General features: G+C 40.1%; 1 protein-coding gene across 2 annotated transcripts; it reads left to right on the top strand.

Annotated features, from left to right (window-relative positions):
• Window positions 1–18: 18 nt before the first annotated feature.
• Window positions 19–6,725, top strand: cibar1 (CBY1 interacting BAR domain containing 1). 2 transcript variants are annotated; one of them, XM_044170861.1, is made up of 9 exons: window positions 19–185; window positions 763–997; window positions 1,117–1,185; window positions 2,356–2,457; window positions 2,767–2,772; window positions 3,520–3,624; window positions 3,925–4,038; window positions 5,162–5,281; window positions 6,274–6,725. In XM_044170861.1, exons 1-9 carry the CDS (start codon window positions 157–159, stop codon window positions 6,394–6,396), a joined length of 903 nt encoding a protein of 300 aa, XP_044026796.1. In that variant the 5' UTR covers window positions 19–156; the 3' UTR covers window positions 6,397–6,725. The 2 variants fall into 2 exon arrangements, with proteins under 2 accessions (XP_044026796.1, XP_044026797.1); XM_044170862.1 differs by lacking the exon at window positions 19–185 and having other exon boundaries at window positions 740–997.
• Window positions 6,726–12,162: the final 5,437 nt, after the last annotated feature.

Below are 12,162 nucleotides of genomic sequence, written 5' to 3'. Positions count from 1 at the left end.
TCAAGCGGAAACGCCGGGAACTCCATGGAAACGGCAGATTGGCGTGCTAGCCAGGGAGAGAAGAAGCATAGTTAGCTAGCTAGCGTTAAATCTGGGTCCCGATAAACTTGGCTGATTGGACACTGAATATATTTCATTTACTGCCTTTCTGCAAAGATGAGTCGTACACCCGATGCAAGAGCGAGGTAAGAGATAGTCAACGCGTTAAATTAAATCCTCCGTTAACGTTAGTGCTCGGTAAGTTAACGTTAGCGTCTCTTTCACCCTTTACAATAGGTTAATTCAAGATATAGCCGGTAACGAGTCGTCCGTTATTCATTTGTAGGTGTAAACACAAGACCCCTTTAGTGGACCATGTTTGGGAAGAATGACAATCTTCATTCTCCCAAAACTGACTTTTCTCTATCAGCCACAAGCCGCTGAAAAGGATTTCCGTTTATAATCCTCAAAATAAAGCGCAAATGCTAACGTTACCTTTTAGAAAATGGCCTTTTCTCAAACAGTAACTAACACTAGCTAATAGCTGTTACTAAATAAATTTTAGTTTAGGTTTTACTACACGTATCTGGCAAGCTAAGTGTCTGTGTCATCAACGATGATGAAATAATAGGCTTTATGAAATCATGATGAGGTTAGAACATTCAAACTCCTATGTCTCAATATATACTCTCTTCCCCGCACAAAGGTATTAAACAAATGCACTTTTGTGTCCCCAAATACTATTTAATTATTGCTGTTAATGTTGTCCTTCACCCTCTTCAGGGACAACCAGACAAGAAAGATCCAGGAAAACATCACCAATGTGGAGAAACATTTTGGAGAGATGTGCCAAATGTTTGCTGCCTATGTCCGTAAAACAGCCAGACTACGAGACAAGGCAGATCTCCTGGTTCGGGAAATCGGCATGTATGCAGACACAGAAACGCCAAACCTGAAGAAGGGTTTGAAGCAGTTTGCTGACCACATGGCCAAGATTGAAGACTACAGGCAAGCTGAGGTAAAACTAAAGAATTATATTTCCTGCTGCTTTGATTTCAATGATAATTTCATATTCACAGCCACAGTCTAAATTTGTTGGGTAGGACAGATCCTAATGTGAAGTTATTTTCCTCACAGGTGGAAAGACTTGAAGCCAAAGTCATAGAGCCATTAAAAAGTTATGGAGCTGTAGTTAAACGTAAAAGGGTAAGTGTTGCTTTGAGCTGCAGCCATGCTGACATCTAGACTGATTCCAAGTGAGCCAAATGACAAGGACAAAGCTTAATCCATGTTCCAGCTACAATTATTGTAGCAATTAGTACAACAACTCCTTAATTAGAAACTACAGAATGATTTTACTATAAATGATTGTAAGGCAAAAATGTTTAAATACATTCACTTCTGTGTAATTTATCAGAGCACTGACATTACTTTTCTGTCTTATTCTTGCTTGTTAAGATCTCACATTTTAAGCACAGCTATACAGAATGCTGCACCAGCTGCCAGTGACAGAAAATGAAAGATGCCTTGGCCCATATAATTGTGTTTCAGGTCCATCTATATAACTGCAGCTTTTTGAAGTACATGTTTCAAGATTAAATGTGCTCTGGCCTTCAAGGATGCTGCAATTGTGTCACCACAATGAGAATAGGGGTTTAGGAGGCAGTTTGGGAGACTGTCAATGTTATTACCACTGCATGGCCACATGAGGGCAGTATTGATTTAATGATAATAACCCACTGGCACATCAGCCTTTCTTTGTGCCATTGTCAGTATCTCCCCTCTCAGCATCTTGTTTTAACCAGGATTAAAATACATTTTATGGTTTGAAAAAAAAATCCATTCAGTCCATTGTTTCTTTGTGACTTTTGGAGTCTTTCTCATACAGTGTTGCCGTAAATAATCATCTTAGTCATGTTGTCTCGTGTTCTGTCGCCCACAGTTGCAAAGTACTGTCAGTAGTACCTGTTTTTTCTCATCTTTTTTTTCTTTTTTCTTTTTTTTTACTAAAATACCCTCAAACTGTGATTGCGATTGGTCATTTGTTATACAGGCAGAATGAGTGTGCCAAAATTGAATTCAGTCTGGCTAAATTAAGTTATTTAGTCATGAAAAAAGTGAACTTGGCTAAATAGAATTTTCTGTCAATGCTGAAACAATATATAATTCTTTAATATATCATTCCTTTAACATTACCAACTGTGTCAGAGTACAGATAACACAAAAACCTTCACAACAGGGTGTACTTGAGCTACACCAAATGTTTGTTAGATTATGTCCTTTAGTATTTGAAAACACAAATGTATAAATAATTGACTATCATTGTTAAGTCTCATAATGACTACTGTGTCATTGTGTGCTTGTGCATCCATGCAGGAGGATCTGAAGACTACTCAGAGTGCCAGAGACAGAGAAGCCAAACAGATGGCTCAGCTTGAGAGGACCAGACAGAGAAACCCCTCAGACAGGCAGATCATTGTATCCTTGCTTTGTTTCTCAAATTCTCTAATATCAAACAGACAAAAGACTTTTAAAGTTACAACAACCACCAATATACTTTTTAGTGTAGGTGACATCTTGGGTATAGTTTAATTCAGTTAGTTATTGATATTAATTCATGTTGCAACAGGAAAATAAACTTGGATCCATTTTGAATGTTTATCTTGTCTAGTTGGAAAATCTATCTTCACATCCACTTGATACATTAACAATTTACAACTTGCAGGAGTAGAATAAACACAGATAACAGACTAATATGTTTTGTTGTTTCCTTGACCAAGCTTTCAGTCTCAGGTGTGTCCCATGTAATCTGCGCATCTCATCACTGGTGATGTATGACTACAACGATGAACCACATTTCAGAATTACTTTGAAATGGAAGTGTAATAACTCTAACAGAAATCATCCAGTATGTTATGAGTTGTGTTTTGACCACAGTTCAATGGATCCTTGGTCAAAATGCAACGACAGCCATAGCCTCTTTATTAGATGTGAAGAATGGAAGTGACTTGTAACTCGCGTATAAGCCCACAAACCCTCTGCAGTTTCTCCACAAGATGAAGGTCATTGTCAGACCACTTCTACACATGCTAACCTGCAGCACCTATAGAAAACGAAAGTAACAGGAGCAGCCCATCTTATATCGCTCCTGTTTTCTCTGTGTGTGTGTAGTGAAGGTGTTAAATTGCATGCATGAGACACAAGTGTCAAAATTGCTGTTACTTTCCATTCCTGTCGAAGCATGTCAATATCTGAAGGGCTCTTGCCGATAGGTGACGGGACTGGAACTGCAAGTCTGAAACAGTTTCATCAATGAAACCATTTTTTAGTAGTTTTGTGCATTGTCAAAAGTGAGCTAGGGTATCAAGTATCCATTTTCTAATTGATTAAATCAACAAGCACAGAGGGATGCTGTTGAATTTCTATTTTTATACTGAATTGTGACACACTGATGCTTTTCTCTAAAACTTTAGCCATAACCTCTCATGTTGGTCTGATATGTTTTGTAGTATGTTTTTTATTCATTTGTTCTCCCATCAGGCTGAAAGTGAGCTCCAGAGAGCCACCATGGATGCCACACGGACCACCAGGCAGCTGGAGGAGACCATAGACGAGTTTGAGAAGCAGAAGATCCGGGACATCAAGGTCTGCTGCTCTGAGCTTTCTATCCACCTCTAATTAAGAACTACAATTTGAGTGGTGGGAAATGTGCCTGCTGAAGCAGTGGCTGACAGTGAAGTGAAACCAGACAGTGATGATTTTGAGAGTCTTTTTTTAACACCTGTCCACACTTCTTAACCCTCCTTCAGCTCTTTGAAACTATTCTGTTTTTGTCATTTCAGAACTCTTTTTCATGTCTTGTGGCCACCATGCAGTTGTGATTCATTTAAATAATGTCAAAGCCTATTCAGTGTTGAAATATTATCCTCATCTTTCCCTTTATAGAAAATCTTTGGTGAGTTTGTGACAGTGGAGATGTCATTCCATGCCAAGGCCTTAGAGGTGTACACCTTGGCCTACCAGAGTATTCAAAGTGTGGATGAGGAGGAGGACCTGGAGGTAGGCTGACACTCTGCTCGAGGTTAACCATGGCCCAGTCATAGTCATATAATTAGCCTGCCAGCATTAGTGCGTTTGTGCACAGGAGTTTATAAATGTAGATTGAGGCGTAATTATTGACCTGACACAATCATTGGAGTGTCGCTGAAAAACACAGGTAGGAAAAACACGTATATTTAAATGAGACATTGTACTTTATGTACCTGTGCTGTGCACTTGATTAACCTGATGGTTATATTCAACAAGTCCAAGCTATCATAGTCGCTACTCCCATTACTCATCGACCCATTGCTCATACATACGCTATAGTCCACACCCTTTTAACTGATGTGGTAACTTTGAAGCAACCTGCCGGGGCTTCTGCACAATTGAGAGTCATGCGGTCAATTCGGTTTGAGAGGTTTGCCGAACTATTTTAAGAGACAAGGCCTGTAGTGAGAAAACAAAGGCTCAATGATGTTCAAGACAGCGAGGTTTCTCCTGCAGATGCCCTTGTGCTATTTTTCTCCACCCCTTGTCATCTCATCTGTGTGTTTTTGCACTGAATCATCTCCCTTCCATTCATATTGAAGCGAAACTCCTCACCCAGACAAGGCTGTTTTTCAATGACTCATAGAACAAAGCATGGGAGATTGAATCAACTGTAAAAGGCACAATGACAGGCATGAAGACAATCCTGATCGAGAGCTCATGTGGAATTTATTTTCTACACAGTGAAAACTATCAGTGTGGTTTAAATGGCAGTTTGCTGTGTTATCAGAGGCATACATTCTGAGCTGCTTCATTTTATGTGTGACCTAAGAAAGATTGCCAGCCCAGTTGTTGACTTGCTGGATAGTCCAGGTTGTGTGTTTTTCCTCCTGAGGCTCTACATTTTATATAACTGTATAACTTAAATACCCCAAATATTGCATAACATCCTCAAACTGTACGTATTGAGCTGTGTTAACAATGTGCACTCAGTTTGTGTGTAATGTGGCCACTTTGCAGTCATTTTTTAAATTCATGCTTGTCTTGCATTATATTCAGTGCACACATTAAGATTACCAATGGGTGTTTGTAGGCATTGCTTCCATTCTCCTGTTTCTCTTTGGAAAAACATCACGCCTACTGTCTTTGGCAGGTGTTCAGGAGTTCGCTGCACCCCCCTGACTACCAGTCACGCTTAGACATAGTGCGAGCTAACTCCAAAACCTCCCTCGATCGGACCGGGTCCTTCCTGAGTACATCAGGGACTTTACAGGTAAGATACAGACAGTGCATAGATGCTACAAAAGCTAGAATTTCCTCAGAAGATCCGTGTTTGATCAAGTTTCTGTTATGGCATTCCTTTTTATCTGGCATAAGTTTCTTATTGGTGATGAAATAAAAAAAAATCCCTTCTTTCTTTTTCGAATCCAGTACTCTTCCTCATACCAGTAGAGGCTTATCAGTTGTGCCCGTATTTATGCGCATCACCCCAGCCATCATTCAGTTTGAATTTCCACATGTCATTACATGCCAGTAACATCATGCATTTCCTCCTACATTCAGTTTACCCCAGCATCTTGACAGTGGTACTGCACTAACTAAAGGATTGCCTTGTAAAACATCTGGACAGCTAGTCTTCACTTTCTCACTAAATGAGGAGTATCATTTGATATCTTTGAAGAACTGTCTTTTTTAGGTCTCATAGGGTGTGTTCAGACGTCCTGTCTTGTATCTAGAGATGTTCAGATTGTAGATTGCAGAGGCAGATTGCCTAAAATGCGTCTTGCTTCACAACTTGAGATCATACTTTGCTTCCATGATTAGGTTTGACTTTATCTGTGGGAAACTGCAATCACTGCTAAACAAAAAACACACTTGCAGTCAGGTACACAGCTAGAAAAGTGGATTGCAGACCCTGTTTGCATACTAGATAAAACTCCAGAGGAAAATTGCTAATAAAAGTAAAACATGATAATACTCACAGAGAAAGTCTCATTCTATATGAACTTGGCTTTTCTTCAAGATGGTATTTATGTTCATATAGTTATACTACAAATATGAACAAATGTAACCTGATGAATTTGGTGTCTGTGCATATTGGGGTGTGTTCACACCTGTACCTGTATTGTCTCTCCTCTTAACCGCAAACCCTAGTGAAAGAGAAATGTTCAGGAGAAAACCGACTCCACGGAAGCAGCAGTTCTGTTTAATGACTACCTGCTAAGTGTTTTAGTTGCATAGTGACTGTTTTATTTGTTGTCACAGCAACAAAGAGCTTCAAGTCGGCAGACAAGAAGAGAGGAGGAGGAAGAGGATGACGAAGAGGAGGAAGAATCTGAAGAGGAGGAGGATGACGAGGACGAAGAGGACACCGATGATGACAATTAATTTTTTTGTGTTTGTCTGATATAAAAAGGATATTAAAAGGTGTATTACTGTTTTATAATCTTGTGAAAGAAAAGCTGTCATCGCCAAAATCACCTCACACAGGTGGTCTGAGCAGTATTGTAGTGCAAGTGTGTTGTAGTTGTGTGATGCCTTGTAAGAGAACATGTTGTTCTTTACTAACATTTGTCTTTGAAATTTCAGCCAGTTATTGTCTTAGCTATATTTTTATATAACGCACAATGCCAAAATTCAGTTGTACTGGAATCAACAGTGCATTTTATTGCACCATGTTATTCATCTTTATGAATAAAAACAAATAATTTTTCACACTTTGCATTGTTCCAGAATTGCTATTCTATAATAAGTGCATGGTGTACCCTCAGTCACTTTGCATAAAAATGCCAGCAGAGAGGTTGATTGTTATTTTAGAAATTGTTAGTGTGAATCAGTCTAAATGACAGTAGTTACGTGACGACTGCAGTTGAAAGTGACTCATCTCTTCCACAGACATGCAAAAGTGGTACAAATGAAGCCGGGGACATTTTGCACCACACTGCCTGTATATCCTGAAGAGACTTATCAGGATATATATGTATGTGTGTGTTACAGTATGTATCTGTCACAGTGTAGGCTGATGGCTCCTATGTCTCTCTTGCATCGAGTCACTCAACACATTCATATTTCCTCAGCTGCCCGTGTCATGATGAATACTTTTCTGCCTCTGGACTTGTACACACAAACACATTACAGGTTTATATCATTATCAGTATACACACATTTACACACATGCACAAATTGAATTTATGGAGCCATTGTGCAAGCAACGACAAGATTTTTTTGATCTAACAAATATAAGGGCTTCCAAAACCTCCCTTACAGCAACACTGATTATCTCAGTGACTCTGAGATAAAAGCTGCGTAGGTGGTGTGTCATCAGCCCTCTGCGCAACAACACCTTAATGCATATAAAGGTTAATGTGTATGCAAACAGTCACACTGACACGCACTCACATACTAGTTTGACTTTGGTGTACTGTGGATCTGAATGGCCTGTGTTGCAATGAGTCATCCCCTATAAAGTGTGTGTTTGTGTGTGTCACAGAGCTTTTCCAATCACAGATAAACCTAAAGGCTCCACTCCCTGATCACGGAGTAGAAGAATGGATGGTGACCAGTGAGAGAAAACGATCTGAAAGAATCATGTGAGGCAAGTGGTAAAAGAAAGACCAACCTTCATGTTAGGCAAGAGTCAAAGGTACAAAAGGAGGCAAGATGTAGTTATGAGTCATTGACTGTAAAAAAAAAAAAACAAAGGTTGAAAAACAAACAAGGATACCCATGCAAAGAACCAGATGTGAAGGGAAAGGAGGAGTATACGGAAGAAAAGAAGGAAAGTTGAGAGAGGTCAGTCATAACCCCAGGTCCTTATCGCTGACTCTGACTCATTGCCCCACAGCGTCACGCCACTCCTATCAAATCCATCACCCACGGCACACATCAACCACTGCACAGCCTCAAGCAGCTGCTTTCATATGCAGTACCTTTCCCTTGAGCCTTGTGCCACTGATCTTACATTGCCAGGAGGCTTCTCGTGTGCCACAGGGTTTTCTTCTTTGAACAGCAAACTAAATTGTTTCTTCAAATACAGCTCTGCAGATGTCTTCCATAACAACCAATAAATGCAACTATTTGCACCTGGAATCCTCACAATAAAAATAGAGAAAACCTTTCCTTTGAAATGCTGCGGCACAGTTACAGAGATTGTTCACTTCCCCTAGGCTGCCACCAGAGGGTGATGCTTAAAAGTTTTCTTACCTGGACTGTTGAATTTGGGAAATTGTGATATGGAGACATTGTGTTCTTTTAGACCTGTATGTAGCTGCAGTGTGTGTGTGTCTGTGTGTGTGGCCTGTTATCAGTTACCTCTCTAGAGAAGCAGACTGATTGCATTTTGAAAGGCACAAAACTGAGCTTTGAACTGCGAGACAAAAACATCCGGATATGTAGTGTATTTTTAGCATTTAAAAACTTGACTTTATGACTGAATCCTTTTGGCCTCCACCCTCATGAGAGTGCAGCTTTTGCAAACAATAACAAATGTAAAATTACTGAGCTTGGGTTGATTCTACCAGTGCATGCAAGTGGTTCAGTCCTTTTGATCCATACCTGGCATCCACCATATCAGTGTTAGTGGGAGGCAATGTTTTGTGTCTGCTTCGCCAGTTTAATACTGTGAAACATGTGGGGATTCAATATTCCACCTCAGAGTCTGATACAGATATAAAGACATGTCTTGATGTGACATTTTAAGCACACACCTTTCCATATTTTCCTCACTCTCCTGTGAGAATGTATAGGGGAATGATTCATAGGTCAAATCTCATGGAGTCAGTATCTGTGGTGCAGAACTCTGGCTCTCCTATAGATCTGACACACAAAGACGTAAGGATTCCCTCCTCTCCCCTTCTGACTCATCCGCAGTCGTCCCCAATGACGAGGGTGCATCTGTGTGTGTGTGTTTGAATGAAGGAGAAAGGCATTCAAGTGAGTGTGTTGTTTGTATATGTGAGAATAGAACTCCTCACTCTTATTTTTGGAGGCGTATGTGACCAAAGGAAATATTGTGTGTGTGAATGTATATGTAAGTACAGTAAAGTATATGCATATGTTAATATATGTGCATGTGTACCACAGAGTCCTACAGTACAGTTGTTTGGAATATTAAATACAGTGCCGTGCTGGCGGCTGTTCTAAAATCGAGAGGCAGCATAGCCGGAGTGTGACTCACACACTGACTCACTGACAGCGCTGCCATGGCGTGTGTATGTTTCTGTGCATGTGTGTGTGTGTCTCTCACTCTCTGTGGTTCCTCTGGCAGACCTGCTGTGTGTTGCTGGTGTTCTAAGAACTCTGAACCCTGCAGCAATCCCTGGATTTGGTTACATGTTCGTGTATCAGTGAATGTGTGTGTGTGTGTGTCTTCCCTCCTATAACAACATATGTGCTGTGCATGTGCAATGGTCAGACAGTGTGTGGCACTGATAGTTTCCAGCTAATTTAGTTTAACAAAGAAACGTTTCAATCTATGCGGGATCTTCGCAGGCCTTGTCAAATAAACATCACTGACTGACAAGACTGAACCAATCAGAGCAGAGCTGGATAACACCATCTGATACTCCCATACAGGGCACAAAACATGCCTCTATGGAAAGAGCAAAAGTAGAGAAAAAAACAAAGAAAAATATCATAAAATGTAATACATACATAAATCATCCGAAAAGTAACAATGATCGTAGAAACTTCAGACGATAAACATTTACAAGTTTAAAGGTGACAGGATGTTAAGGGTACATAAAATTCCTCTCTCCTCAGGAAGTTGCTGATGTCCCCTCTCCTTCTGGGTTTTTTTTTGCATGTGTGTGTTTAAGCAAGACTGCATGTTTTCATGTGTAACTACAGAAGTGCTGTACGTGTGCTTTCAGTTACGTCTTTGCTGTTACCAATATAGGAGACTTCGAGCTGCTCCAGAATGTCTTGCCAACATGTATATAGCAACCGCTCATCCTCCCAATTCCCTGATTTATGCACCAACATTAAAGGCAGTGTACCTGTTGTCAAGTGCAGTAAGTCATAACCGTTATTGTACAGTATCTGTCCCGCATTCCAGGATCACAGGTACAAACGTAAATCAAGGGATGCCTGTGCTTTAAACAAGCGTACAGTATTGTAAATCTGAATGTGTATTGGTATGTGACAACGTTGTGCCGATGTGCTCTGTTACAGTATATCATCTGATGATGATAAAGCAGAAAGTGACTTCTTATTTACTTTCCAATGTCTGATAGTCACTTGGATATCCCCGCACAGCATAAATCACTGTTTGCAAAGAATAAGAGGGAAGTGAGAAACCTGTTGTGTGAGTGTGTGTTCTCTACAGACTGATTTTGATGTATGGTTATATATCAAGTCATACATCCTCACGAAAATAAAAGACCTGGAACAGGCCAACCATGCTTGTAAAAAGGGTTATTTATCCAGTTAGAGTTTGTCTTACAGTGTGATTATAAGGTTTAAGGTGTTTAAGGTTTCATGTGTGTTAAGTTATGTGTGCTGTGTGTGTTTTTGTGTGTATCTATTATACTGCTACCCTCCCATGGCTGACTGATTTCGAAATCATCTGTTTTCAAAGGAATGGGAAGAAGAGAAAGAATGCAAACTTGCATCTATGTATTGCACAAGATGCTTATCAGACAGAGCTGTGTCGTGATCAGCGAGGGAGACCTTAGCTTGGGCCTGTTCAGGAGCTAACTGTCGCTTCAACCTTCAGCCACGTGGCTCTGTGTGTGCATATGTGTGTGTTTTTGTGTATGCTTCTTAGACTGTATATAAAGATGGACGACGCGTCTCCACTTCCTCCCACTGTACAAAAATAAAGCCAAAATATCCTGGATATAGGAGCTGCCATCTTGCGCTGGTGATGTCATTTGGAGCCAGAGTCTGTGCAGTAGTGATTGGTGTTGGAGTCGCGATTTCGAGGTCCCACCCATACACCCAGCCGACTCAATCGCGAGCCAGCTTCAGCTGTCAATCATGACGTGAAACCCCCTTTTTATAGCATCAAATAACTAATTAAAAACAAACTTATCAGAAAATGAATACCTGAACACACATCAGCGTGATAATAACTACCTAAACTGACAGAAACCATCTGTCAAAATTTACATCTGAAAAATTTACTTGACGTGTACTTTGAGTTTTTAGTTTGGCTAGTGTTTCATCCGCTAACACAGAGGAGGCGGGGTTTATGACCTATACTTCAGCCAGCCACCAGGGGGCGAATGAGACGTTTTGGTTTCACTTTTGAGGAGCTGTCATGTCGTCCATCTTTATATACAGTGTATGGTCTGCTTACTGACGTCTGTGTCTGCCTTGGTTTTTTGTCCCGTGCTCCTCATCAGCCAGCGGCCTGGTATCCTGTTTGTGGGTTTATGGTTGATCAACCACTTCCTAGTGTAACACTAGACTCCTATTAGCCATAACTTTCAACCCATCAGCTTTACTGTATCTCTGCTACAGTCCATTACAAACTATTTTTATGAACTAAAAATTAACTAATAATACAGATTGGCCACAGATTAATTTAATTATTGACTTAAATGTTATGTGAGCTGTTCTACTGCTGATAAAGTAAAAACAACAAAAAATTAAGAATACAATTAGGATTTACTCTGTGTTATAGTTATTCAGTATTTCTGAAAAGAGTAACTTGAGCTCTGCTTTGCCACCTGCTCTGTGCTTTGCATTTGTCTCAAAATGTGCATTTATTTAAAGTAGTTTAGATTGTAGCCACCAGTGATATGATCTCATGTGAGTCAGGAACCGAAGAATGTGAAGCAGAAAGACAAACAGACAGGCTGAACACATGGTGACTCTTTGTTGTTCTTCTTACATTGACAGTAGAGCCAAGACTGACACAAGGAAGAAATACAATGAATATAGTATCACTAGAGACATATATTATTCAAACTTAAAGCATATACACTAGGTATTATTCAAAGAAAAGCCTCATTCTTATAGCCAGCTATTTTAATATAGGTAATATTGTCTTTTCTCTACAAACAGAAGCTACAGTCTTCATGTCTCAGGTAAGTTATAATTCACAAGAAAGTGAGAAGTGGCTGAATGTGCACACTGGGTCATGAGGAGTGGGAAAAAAAATATTTGTCTGACCTCTTGCACAACAAAGACAGCATTCTCCTTCCCTTA

The sequence above is a fragment of the Siniperca chuatsi genome, linkage group LG17 (genome assembly GCF_020085105.1).
Source record: "Siniperca chuatsi isolate FFG_IHB_CAS linkage group LG17, ASM2008510v1, whole genome shotgun sequence".
Classification (NCBI taxonomy): domain Eukaryota; kingdom Metazoa; phylum Chordata; class Actinopteri; order Centrarchiformes; family Sinipercidae; genus Siniperca; species Siniperca chuatsi.
The sequence above is the reverse complement of the archived record's forward strand: the minus strand, read 5'-3'. Positions and strand labels throughout refer to the sequence as shown.

Bases quoted from the DNA above. Each gene is read 5' to 3' on its own strand.
- cibar1 (XM_044170861.1), top strand. From the start codon at position 157: ATGAGTCGTACACCCGATGCAAGAGCGAG. The intron at 186-762 runs GTAAGAGATAGT...CACCCTCTTCAG, and splicing joins ACACCCGATGCAAGAGCGAG to GGACAACCAGACAAGAAAGA. The intron at 3,625-3,924 runs GTCTGCTGCTCT...TTCCCTTTATAG, and splicing joins AGAAGATCCGGGACATCAAG to AAAATCTTTGGTGAGTTTGT.